Source organism: Centruroides sculpturatus, unplaced genomic scaffold (genome assembly GCF_000671375.1).
Source record: "Centruroides sculpturatus isolate CEXI.00-Female unplaced genomic scaffold, Cexi_2.0 scaffold715, whole genome shotgun sequence".
NCBI classification, from domain to species: domain Eukaryota; kingdom Metazoa; phylum Arthropoda; class Arachnida; order Scorpiones; family Buthidae; genus Centruroides; species Centruroides sculpturatus.
This window is the reverse complement of record NW_019384957.1, coordinates 291,570-303,475: the sequence shown is the minus strand read 5'-3', so window position 1 is coordinate 303,475 and position 11,906 is coordinate 291,570. Positions and strand designations below refer to the sequence as shown.

Genomic DNA, 11,906 nt, shown 5'->3' with positions numbered 1-11,906 from the left:
ATAGAATATCTGATTTTCAGGAATAGCTTACTGATGTTAAATTTCAGTTGAAATATCCCCCACTTAAGATGTTTTTAAAAATTTATATTTGATTCTTGGTTATAAATTTCTGATTTATTCTCATGAAGTAATTGGGGTACAATTTGAAAAAGTTGTAGACCTGTAAATTTCCACTGTAGTCCTGTCTGTCTTTCCGTAATCTTGAGAATGATCTTAGATAAATGAGATTCAAGACAAGCTTAGGGGCAGGAGATCCCAATTAACTTTATATGAACTTTCAATGCAAACCGGAAGTCACATTATTTCAATTCAGAAAGTTCACCTGTGAGGACTGGTACAACTCTATTGCTAACTCATCTATCTAATGGAAAAGTATGTACTGTACAAGGGCAAGACACTACTAATTTGAGGTGGAGAGCATATATTTTAAATTGAATAAATGATTAAAAATTGCAGCCCAGCATTGTGATGATGTCATAATAAATAATTGCTTGTTTTATAGTGAATTCTTTTAGCATCAGCAGCATACTGTTTTTATCAAAAAAATTTTTTCAAGAAAAATTCCACAATGATCAAATCACTTGAAACAGCTCAGTAAACTAAAAGATCCATAAAAATTTAATAATAATTGTTTTTTTTTATTGCAGAAACTATGCCTGAAGTAGCTTTAACACAGCTGCATTACCAGGCACTATGCCAAAATATTACACAGTACATAAAAATTCTATATAAATTTTTTAATGTAATTGATTATGAAATCAGTTATCTGCTAACTAATCATAAAAACAATTCTATCATTCTACTATTAAGAAATATGTCTAAAAGTTTAATGTTTTCATTATGGATTTACAATTCTAATTTTAACATACATAGTTTTACATTATAATTTAGCATTAGTTTACCATTGAACTAAACAAATCTCACAATAACTTTGTCAATATGTCAGTGAAATGTTTGTTGAAAATTTCATTTAATTTCTCAATGTAAGGATTTGTCACATCCAAAATTAACAAATAAGTTGAGCAATTATGAATGAAGAAAAGTTGTATTATTCTCTTATGTAATATTCAATGGGATTAGAAATATTTAAGAAAAATTCACAAAAAACTTTTATTAAAATAATTTCTGATCTAATTTATTTACATATCTACAGAATTTTATGTGCACATTCAATGGAGTTATTTTCTACATTTTTCTCTCTTATACTCTCTTGCAAAATATTTGTCAATATTTTAAATTTTGTTATTTCTTCTTTTATTGGTTTTCTATAAAGAACATATTTTTATTGGAATTTTAATTGTTTAAATAAATAAATAAAAAATAAATAAATAGCACCTCACCTGTTATACAATATATTAGTAATCCACGTCAAAAGGCCATATTGTTTATATAAAGTTTTTGATACTGATGGAATTTTTACTGCTCTTATTAAAATGTTGAGAATTAAAAGCTAAAATTGAAACAATATATTATCATACTGTAAATATTTCTGAAAAAATTTTAAAAATACGAAAATGTATTAATAGAAAAAAAATTTAATAAGCTTTCTTAAAGGAGCTTTAGTATTAAAGTTTTTAATTAGTTAGAAAGTGACTTTTATGATGTGTTCTGTTAATGTCAAATTTAAGTTTGCAGTTCTCTGAACTCAGTATTTTTCTGTGTTAGCCAAAGCTATGATGGTAGATAAAAATAGAAACTTCATTCTTTGTTTTATGTTTATGTTAATTAAGCTATACAACAAAAACAATGATTAAGATGTATTTCCTTCATCTTCTGAATCTTATGTTATTATAATTTAATGAATGTGGTGGTGATGGTATGATTCCTTTTAAAACATAATAAGCAGATAATGCTGATTGTAAATCTCACTTATGATCTAAAAGATATCTTGCTAATCCAGGTTCAGCTGTAATACGGACAATATAGTTTTTCATTTTTCATTATTAAAATTACCAAGTGAAGCAGCATGTAGTAAGCAATTTCCATCTCCAGTTGTTGCAAGAGGCCATAATCTTTGACAAATTTCAATGTCAGCCCATTAATTAAGTCTTCCTCATTGTTCCAAAGAAACAAACAATTTTCTTCTCTAATTATAATAATTTGGATAATTCTCTTCCATTAAGTATCATACATTATCATCATCTGAATCTTATATCTTGAAAATAGTTAGGTTGATAGATAAAAATTATTATGCTAAGAAAGCCTATTGAATTTTATTAGTTTCTAACTATACAATTTTTTCATTGATAATGTTAATAATTACCTTGTTATCTTGACTACAAACAGGTGAATTATAAAAAGTTAATAATATGGGAAATATGTATCTCTTTTCACATATATGAAAGTCCAGACTTGTACGAAGTCCTTCACTCAGTAGTTTTAATATCCACTCTTTTTCTGTGCGATTCTATAGTAAATTTAAAAGTCAATTGTAAATATATTTTTACTAAAGTTAAATTTTAAAAATCAAAAGAACTTTTAATACACTTGTTTAGTTATTATTCAGAATGATTAAGACTGGAATTTGTATATGAATTTTATTCAGCAACAATCATTAGAAATTTTAAAGCTTAAAAAAAAAAGCAGCATAGAATGAACATTATTGTCTTTTAACTGATGTCACAGTAAACTATTATAACCTTTGTTTATATTATGTATTATTATGGATTCATGAAATGAATAGATATTGGATGTAGAATGAAATAGTTGTTCATCATATTATGATTTGCACAAATTATCAGATCATAGCATTAAATTAAAATAAAATCAAGTAGAAAACTAATATCCCTATATTAAATAATGATAACTTACTATTTTTAATAAGAAAGTTGTTCATTTAATTATTATTCTAAATCAACAAGACATACATATATGTCTTGTTGATTTAGACTAATTATTAAATAGTATTAAGGGCTAAAAGCAATATATTAGCGAGGTGTCGGCTGAAGTTTTAATCTTTAAAACGTGAACGTTGAACGCCACTATCTTGTAAATGGCGCTCGACATTCATGTTTTACAGATGAAAACTTCGGCCGCAACCTCTCTATTATTCCAAAGTTGTTCGTATTGATTTCATGGATATTTTTTGTCTAATGTATATATTTATAGGAAGAAATTCAATAGCTGAATTCTACAGAAATTGAATCTAGGAACATAATGAAATAGGTTTTGAAAAACACAGTTTTTGGATAATTTGTTAGACAAACATATAAAAATATTTTAAAAATAATAATAATGTTTAAAAGTTAATTTATGAAATTATAGTTATAAAGTAGCTATTTAAGGTAAATGTTTTTTGAATGAATAAAAATGAAACANAGTTGCGTGGCGCTCAAACAAAAGATGAATCGACGAGATTTGAAAATCGCATAACTCCGGGTTCGCGTAAGTCGGGGTATGACTGTAATTAATTACAAATACTACAACTTTTACTTTTTAATTGTCAAGCTAGAAAATTTGTTCTGATGTTGAATTTAATATATGTCCTAATTTCAGACATTAAAGTAAGAAAAAATTACACATCTTAGAATTGAAGAAATTCAATAAGTTTGTTTAAATACATTTAAGAGTTTGAAATATTCTTCAAATTACTGTAAATTTCAGTGTATAAGTCAGTTTAGCATATAAGTTTATCTCAATCTTTATCTCAAATTCTTGTCCTAAAGGTTGACCTAAAACTTGGCACTTTTTATCTAGTGATGCAACTTTAATGTAGCTGGATAATTAAGCCAATGGTTTATTAATCCAGCTGTATTAAAGTCACTTTAACAGGCTAGAATTAAAATGAGGATAAGGTATATAGTATTTCTATCAATCACCAGGCTTAAAAATTCTACTTATGCACTGCAACTTACATAATTTTAATTTAAAATTGCTAATTCAGAATCTCAGATAAGCAATTTTAAACTGAATTATAACTTATGTTTATAGAAATTTGATTACATCTAATTTTTTGTTTTTATGATACTGTATTAAAGAGAGAGACTAAATTTGAGATAATATGTACACTAAAAAATCTGTATTTATTGAAAATTCATTCTAAATGAAATTTGAAATATTACATATCATTAAAAATATATATTAAAAAATAATTTGAAATGAGATTATTATAAATTAATGTAAAAATAATAATAATGTTTAAAAGTTAATTTATGAAATTATAGTTATAAAGTAGCTATTTAAGGTAAATGTTTTTTGAATGAATAAAAATGAAACACAATATTATTGTTTAATAGCATTAAAAATAATAGCAGAAAATGGGAGAAATACAGAAGTTATTGAATCAAATGGCTTTAAATGACTTTTGCTTAAATATAGTGATTGCATATTAAATTTGTTATAATTACCTTAATAAATCTTTATGATAAAAGTAAATGTTTTTTTGTATAATTACACACCAGTGTTGTGGAATTGGACATTTTAGAGCAGAGTTGGAATCTGTAAAATTCTTTTGACTCCAGTGACTCTGACCTTGAATTTTACTATTAATGAAATTTAAGTACAACAAATGCTTTTTAATTAGTATCTAAAGAAATGTCTTAGAAAACAGATGCTTTGATAAATTTAGATATCCAAAAGATATTCATCTAAAAGGCCATTTCATACAAAAATTTTGTGTGTATCCCACACAACATACTCTATATTCATTTAAATTATGAAAGCTATTTTCTGAAAGTATTCACATTGCCAAAGAGCTGTACTACTGTTTGCATAAAATATGCCAGACTTGGTATGTTTTTGTGATTAACCAACCAAAAATTATAAAACATTGCACAATATTTGACTGACTGCATTTGTAAAAAGATAGAAAGACTAATATATTTTACTAGCTATTACCTGCGGCTTTGCCTGCGAGGATTTTGCAAGCAAACCCCATTTATATTCAGTATTTCAATAACCATAGTAATTGTTATATAACACCTACCACTGAGAATGATGAGAATTGCCAAGAATCAAATGAACTGTTTTCAATTTCATCAATTTTCTGGAACGTTTTTATAATCGTTCTATAATCAAACCAATATGCAATAACAAATTCAAATTTAAAACGGTTCGAACATTTGATTAAAAAATCAAAATATATAAAAATATTTATAACAATGTCTGAAATGAAATGCTCTCCTCCCCCACGGGGGAATTTCGAAAAATCCCTTCTTAGCATGCATTCCCAGGCATACCCTACTAAAATGCAGATAAAAACAAAAAACATCTAAAATAGTACAGTAGAAGCCATTTTTCCGATTAAGCCTTAATCCTCTCCCCCCCTCCGGGGGAATTTCGAAAAATCCCTTCTTAGTGCATGTTTTCATGATGTACCCTAACTGTGTACCAAATTTTACCTCTTTAGGTTCAGCGGTTTGCTCTAGGCAATGATGAATCAGTCGGTCAGTCAAGACAAGTAATTTTATATATTTAGATTGGACAAGAAAACCAGTGCAGAAAGAGTATAAAAATTTTAATTTGTGATGAAAAGTTAGGTAAATAAATTTGTGCATTGAAATTAGTTACAGCAGTGTTTTTCAACCTTCTTGAATATGCAACCCCTTTACAAGTTAAAAACTTCTGGCGACCCCCCAGGGCCATATTAAAACTATATCAGTGATTTTAGAAACTACGTATTTAATTTTCTTTCTGTTAAGACCTAAATATCGATCGAAAAACCAATTGTACTGTAAAATAAACAGGTACAGCCTTCTCACTGAAATTGTAGTTTTGTTTTATTGTAGAGTAGGACCTACAAACACTTGTCTTTTTCTTTTACCCACAACCCCCAGGGGGGTCATGACCCACAGGTTGAAAAACACTGAGTTACAATATTTAAAAGCAAATACCCAAATTAAGCAACATTTCCCATATTAGGTCATTTTCACCCCTTACATTTTGTTCATCTCTTTCATGTCATTCCCATTATGTTACAGGAAAAAGTTTTTATTTAAAAACCCTAGTAATAACTCTAGAACCATGGTTCCCTATTAGTGGTATGCGTACCCCTAGGGGTACGTGAAATTGCATAAAGGGGTACGTGTGGCAATCTAAAATCGGTCAATTTAAAATTTAAATGCATGAGATGAAGCAATCAAAAAAATAATGGGTGGACCATCAAAAATTCGGCAATTTACAACATGATGTCGAATGCACAAATTCGTTTATTTATAACTAAAAATATTCTCGAAATTTCATCAAAAAATGCATTTGTGACAATACCTAAATGAAATTTTTATGCAAGAAACAAAAATTGTACAATTAACATTATCACCATGTCAGTAAAGTGGCAATAAAATATTTACTACCATTTTGCACAACATACCTCTGTGAGAGCCATGACAAACATGAAAACTAAACGTCGTCACTGACTTCAACTCGAAGATGACTTGAGACTGAAGCTGACCAAAAAGCAGCCAGATTTTACAAAATTGTGCAAACAAAATCATGCACATTTGTCACATTAAAATTAAATAACCTTATGTTATTTTCATTATTATTAGAATTGTATTTTAAAGGTAATAGATGTAAAAAAACTTATTCTATTTATCACTAGCTGTCTACCCACAGCTTCACCTGCATTATATTGAATTTTCTCGTGGGAGTAAGATATTTTCTCGCAGTAAAATGTAGCCTATGTCCATCTCCAACATGTAAGCTATCTCTGTGCCAAATTTTATTAAAACCTGTTCAGCGGTTTAGACATGAAAAGGTGACAGACAGACAGAATTACCTTTGAATTTATAATAATAGTATGGATTAATATGAATTTCTGCTATAAGGAGTACGTAAGTTTGAGCTCTTTCTTAAAGTGGTATGCAGGAAAAACTAATTGGGAACCAGTGCTCTAGAACAGGGCTTCTTAAACTATGGGTCGCGATCCCATTCGGGGTCGCAAGAATTTAATGCAAAATATTAAAAATAATTTGTGAGAGTTTGAAAATGGCATGCTTTGTGTCATAGGTTTCATGAGTTGTGCTTTGTGTCACTTCTGGTGCAGCGAGACAATGATTCAGCAACACTGATTGTAGTGTGAACTAGTGTAGTGTTGTCGCTTTTCAGTGTATTCAGTAGTCTGTGTTCCATTGTAACACAAGAGTGAACTGTGGTAGTACACCATTATTGTTTTTGCAAATTTGTATATATCTTTATTTTGTATTTTTTTGGGTCAAGAAAAAAATCACAATCATAAATAAGATCGTGAATAAAAAAGTTTAAGAAGCCCTGCTCTAGAAAATTCTTTATATGCATAATCTGTTATAAGTGATAATTTTCATTTTTTTAAGTAAAAACAAAATTTTTGAAAATGTATGAGACATTTTATTGTAAAAATGGTGATTAGATTTGTGTTTATTCGACACTACATGACAGGTGACATTGTGTTTATTGGCTTGAATTTAGCAGTTTATCAACAGACAGTTTTGATCAAGTTTTAATCATCTCAAAAAATAAAGTAAAATTAGAATAATGTCTTACATATATCCTAAAACCTTGGCTATAGGCAGCCCTCTTATATAAGCAGCATAAGCTGTTCTTGTATACAGACTGTTATTAGATACAACTCTAGAATAAAAACTAATAGGAAAGGTCTAGAAATAACAGGAATAACATTATATAAATCTCACTCTGCTTTAGAGTAGAGTTAATTGTATGTGACTTTGATGGTCATTTTTGACAATTTTCACAAATACTTTAAAATTATTATTACCAGTAAACTGTATTTTTCTTTTATACTGTAGTTACATGTTTTTCATGTATTAGTTGCTCTTGTGCATCAGTGCATGCAATGAATTTTATGAATATAATGTTGTTTAGGTTAAGGCCAATAGCCAAGGCTTTAGGATATTTAAAAAGTTTACTTAATAGCAGTTGAACAAATTACTCACCATCATATCACTCCCATTGAAAAATTTATAAAATTCTGGAACATTATATAAATCTAAAGATGGTTTTATTGTTAAAAACTGCATCAATGATTTATACATTGGATCTTCTAAAAAAGAAAAATTATTAATATGAATTATGCCAATTTAACATTATCACTTTTAAAATATATACATTTATTAATATCTAAAGAGTTCTAACCTGTTCCAGCAATTTTATTTATGAAATATTTTTGGCTATCTGAGTAGACATCCTCAGGATCAAACATTCATGTAATTAAATTTAAATGAATTCTAACATTATTAGAAATGTCTAAATATAAATTGATGATAAATAACTGAAAATAACAACAAAATATAGACAATGATGATAATACACTACAGAACTACTGAATGTATACAATAGTAATTAGTGTGTGGTTTTAACCTCATTCTTGGTTTATAATATACTTCCATGATGTAAATACGCAAATGCCATCCTTATGGTTAATACATGAAATCTTAATAATATGTTTGTACATAGTTATTTTTTCTAGAGTTTTTTTTCCTGTATATTGGTCCCTGATTGTTTTTAAGAGTTTTAGTGTACTTGAAGTATGGTATATTCTTGGAAACAGTTGCTATAACAGCCAGCATTGTGATCCTTTTTTCCTTATGCATGTTGTATTGATGCTTTCTTGAGCCTGGTGGAAAGGTTTTGGGATGTGTATTGTATTTATTGATTGAATTGGTTTTTCTAGACATAAAGTGAATAGTTTTACATATGCTACTGGGGCTGTGATAGGGTCAACTGGGTCCTTAGCATTAAGCAATAAGCCATAAATTGTACTGTTGCACTTATATGTTAATTGCTTGTTTCCCAATCTAATAATCTTTCTGAAAGTATTATCTACCATAGCAACTTGTATGTTACCGGTGTGGTATTATCTTTCATGGGAAGTCTTCTTCAGTTGTATGTATTAAGGTGTTGATGGTGTATTGGTTGTATCTGTGAGTGGTTACTATGTTTCTGATCCTGCTAAACTCCTTTATGGTGTTCCTAATGTCTGTGCAATGAATGTAAGCTCTTGTGATAAAGGCTTTGAAAACTGCCATTTTGGATCTGGGAAGATTATCCAAACAGTTAGGGATATATAATGGATGGGATGTTGGTTATATATATATTTTACATACCTCCTCATTTATTTGGATGATGTTTAGATCAGGAAGTGCGCTTCTTTATTACTGAATTGATAGAGCTATTTTTAATCCATAGGGATTGTTATTGATTGTGTTGATGATGTTTTGTATATCTGGTCTTATCTTTCATACAATCAGTACATCATCTATGTCTATATAATAGAATATTATTTTGGATTTTGCGATCAAGAATATTTTCCATATTTCTTAGCACTATTTAACGCTGTAAAGATCTTGCCATGGGTCCACCAGGAAAAACTCTAGAAAAATATTCTGTATACAAACATAATATTAAGAATTTGTATATTAATCCTAAGGATGCCACTTGCTTATGCACAGTGTAGGAGTATGTTATAAACCAAGATGAGGTTAAAATCAACCACAAATTACTATTATTCAACATATTCAACATTTAACAGAACTGTTGAATAATATATTCAACAGTTCTGTAGTACATTATCATTGTTTATATTTTATGGTTTATTACTTTTCGTATTTTTTTTTATGTTACTTTCAAATTATTTACCATCAGTTTATATTTAGAACATTTCTAAGAATGTTAAAATTTAAATTTAAAAGAATTTTACTACATGAATGTTCAATCCTGAGGTTGGTAACTCAAATAGCCAAAAATGTTTGATGAATAAAGTGTCATTGCTGGAACAGGCTAGGACTCTAGATTTATACTTTACTCCAGTTTAAGAAGCTTAATATTATAAATATTATTTTAATAACTTAATTTATCACACTATACCTTTGACTTTTATGTAAATTTTTAAAACTTACTTATGATTTAAATGTTCATCAAGGAAATGAAAAAAAAATTTTTTTTCAAATCTTTGGGTAAATAAATTTATCTCAATATAAGAAAACAAAATTTTATTGTGAGCTTTAAAACTTGTGATTCTTCTTGATTAATAAATTTACTTTTGTTTTAATGTCTACAGAGTGATTATCACTATGAAAATACTAAAACACTCCAATAAATTTGGTAAAACATAATCAGACAAAATTTTTTTTCAAGCTAAATATTTGTGTATCTTTTAATATATAGAAATTAAATATACATGAAAGATAAATGACTTAAACTACTTTTACTGAGACTTCTATCTTAAAAATTTGTAAAGAACCATACAGTTAAAGAACAATTTAAAAGTATCATATTACATCATACTGAACATTTTGGTGATCTGTTTCTTAACCCAAACATCTAGAGCACAATAGTGATTTTAGTTGACAAAATGGAATATGTTTTATTTGTGTATAAGTGCTTGTACTAGTCACTTTTTAATCAAGGTAACTAAAAAATTACAGCATGGTCTATTTTTTCAGGAAACAAAAAAGCTTCTGCTTTTCAAAATAGAAAAAAAGGAATTCAATTTCTCACAGAGCACTGAAGATTGTTTAGTTGCCAACTCACCAATAAGTGGCAACTAAACAATCACTATTGTGCTAATTTTGCATTTTGAGTCAAAATTTAAAAATTACTAATAAAATTTTTACTAGTAAATTTTCTAAAGTTGGTAAACTTGCAACCCCTAACTATCAATATTTTAACTTTATATACATTGGGTAAATTAATTATAATACAAAATATCTTATTTTTTTTTAATATTTTATTGATAGAATAAAATGAATAAATGCAGAATTATTACCATTTTAGTATTATAAATAGAAAATTATAGAAACTTTGTATAGAAATATTTCACTTTTGTTTTTCCATATTAAAAATTATAAAGGTATTTATTATTATTATGGAACGTTTTTAGTAAAATTTCATAACTTCAGACAATTTTTTCAAAATAAATAATATATATATTTGACTTTATATTGTTCTTTTGTGTTTATAACTTCCTGACATTCACTAAATTTTTATATCAATTTTAAAATATTTTTAATATATTTTAAAATTATTTTCTCTTTTCTTATTTATGTTGTTTAATTTGTGTGCAAAAATATTATGAGATTTCATCTATGAAATATTCTAAAAAGAAGTTAATATTTCTTTAATGTTTATTGTACCTTAACATTCTACTTCAGCTTTATTTATATATAAAATATGATGACATTCTTTAAAGATAACTGCTGTAATATCTCAGAGTAGAAAATATCTATTGAATAAAAAGTTATCTAGAAACAGAAAATAGGACTGATCCTGAATTCTAATGGATAATGGGCTAAATTCTATGCTATAGCGTGAAGAATACAGTATAATAATACACGAGTTTCCAGGATATTTTTAAATCAATTTTCTTGGAGATTTTTTTCATTTCTCTGTATGTATTAAATAATTCTTTTTACTGTTGTTTGATTTCAGCATTGATTGAAATTTTTTAGAAAACAAATTTCAAGATCCTTACACATTTTTCAACCCATTTGAATGTCTTTACTACTATAAATTGAACTATGCTATGAACAAATAGATGTATTAGCAATATAAGGTATAGTCAATGGAAAGTTTTGAATATTAAAATATTACAAATTTTTAAAATTAAAAAACAAATATTCTAGAAATTCTGAAAATTTGAATAATTATCTAATATAAAAATAACTCTGAATATAAATTTTACTTACCAGATTTAAATGCATAATCTGTTACTTTACAGAGAAATAATGTAACTAAATAAGATAACTTTATATTACTTTTTGTGATATTATGCTTCATTAGTTTCAAAATTCCTAGCCATAAATCTTTCTCTTTGAATCTAGAACCTTCCAGATGTTCATAAAACTGATGTAATACATAATAACCGGCTTTTCGAATATTTAAGACTGAGCTACTTAATGATGTAAATATTAGTGCAAGACATTTTGATTCAATAAATTTTCTGCAGTTGACAAGGGATCCTGTAATTAAAAAGT

The 11,906-nt window shown here is 27.2% G+C and overlaps 1 protein-coding gene across 1 annotated transcript; it reads right to left on the bottom strand.

Annotated features, from left to right (window-relative positions):
- Positions 1–1,127: 1,127 nt before the first annotated feature.
- On the bottom strand, positions 1,128–11,898 carry LOC111632388 (nucleolar pre-ribosomal-associated protein 1-like). Its single transcript, XM_023376803.1, has 5 exons — positions 11,619–11,898; positions 7,869–7,975; positions 2,264–2,407; positions 1,341–1,450; positions 1,128–1,265 (listed from the first exon to the last, which is right to left on the bottom strand). Exons 1-5 carry the CDS (start codon positions 11,707–11,709, stop codon positions 1,148–1,150), a joined length of 570 nt encoding a protein of 189 aa, XP_023232571.1. The 5' UTR covers positions 11,710–11,898; the 3' UTR covers positions 1,128–1,147.
- Positions 11,899–11,906: the final 8 nt, after the last annotated feature.

What these genes read in the sequence shown, in the direction of transcription:
- LOC111632388 (XM_023376803.1), bottom strand. Translation starts at nt 11,709, where the DNA reads ATGAAGCATAATATCACAAAAAGTAATATAAAGTTATCTTATTTAGTT. An exon ending in TCAATGGGAGTGATATGATG is followed by an intron (nt 2,408 to 7,868) that starts GTGAGTAATTTG and finishes AATTTACTATAG; the next exon opens with AATCGCACAGAAAAAGAGTG. An exon ending in TTTGTAGTCAAGATAACAAG is followed by an intron (nt 1,451 to 2,263) that starts GTAATTATTAAC and finishes TTTCAATTTTAG; the next exon opens with CTTTTAATTCTCAACATTTT.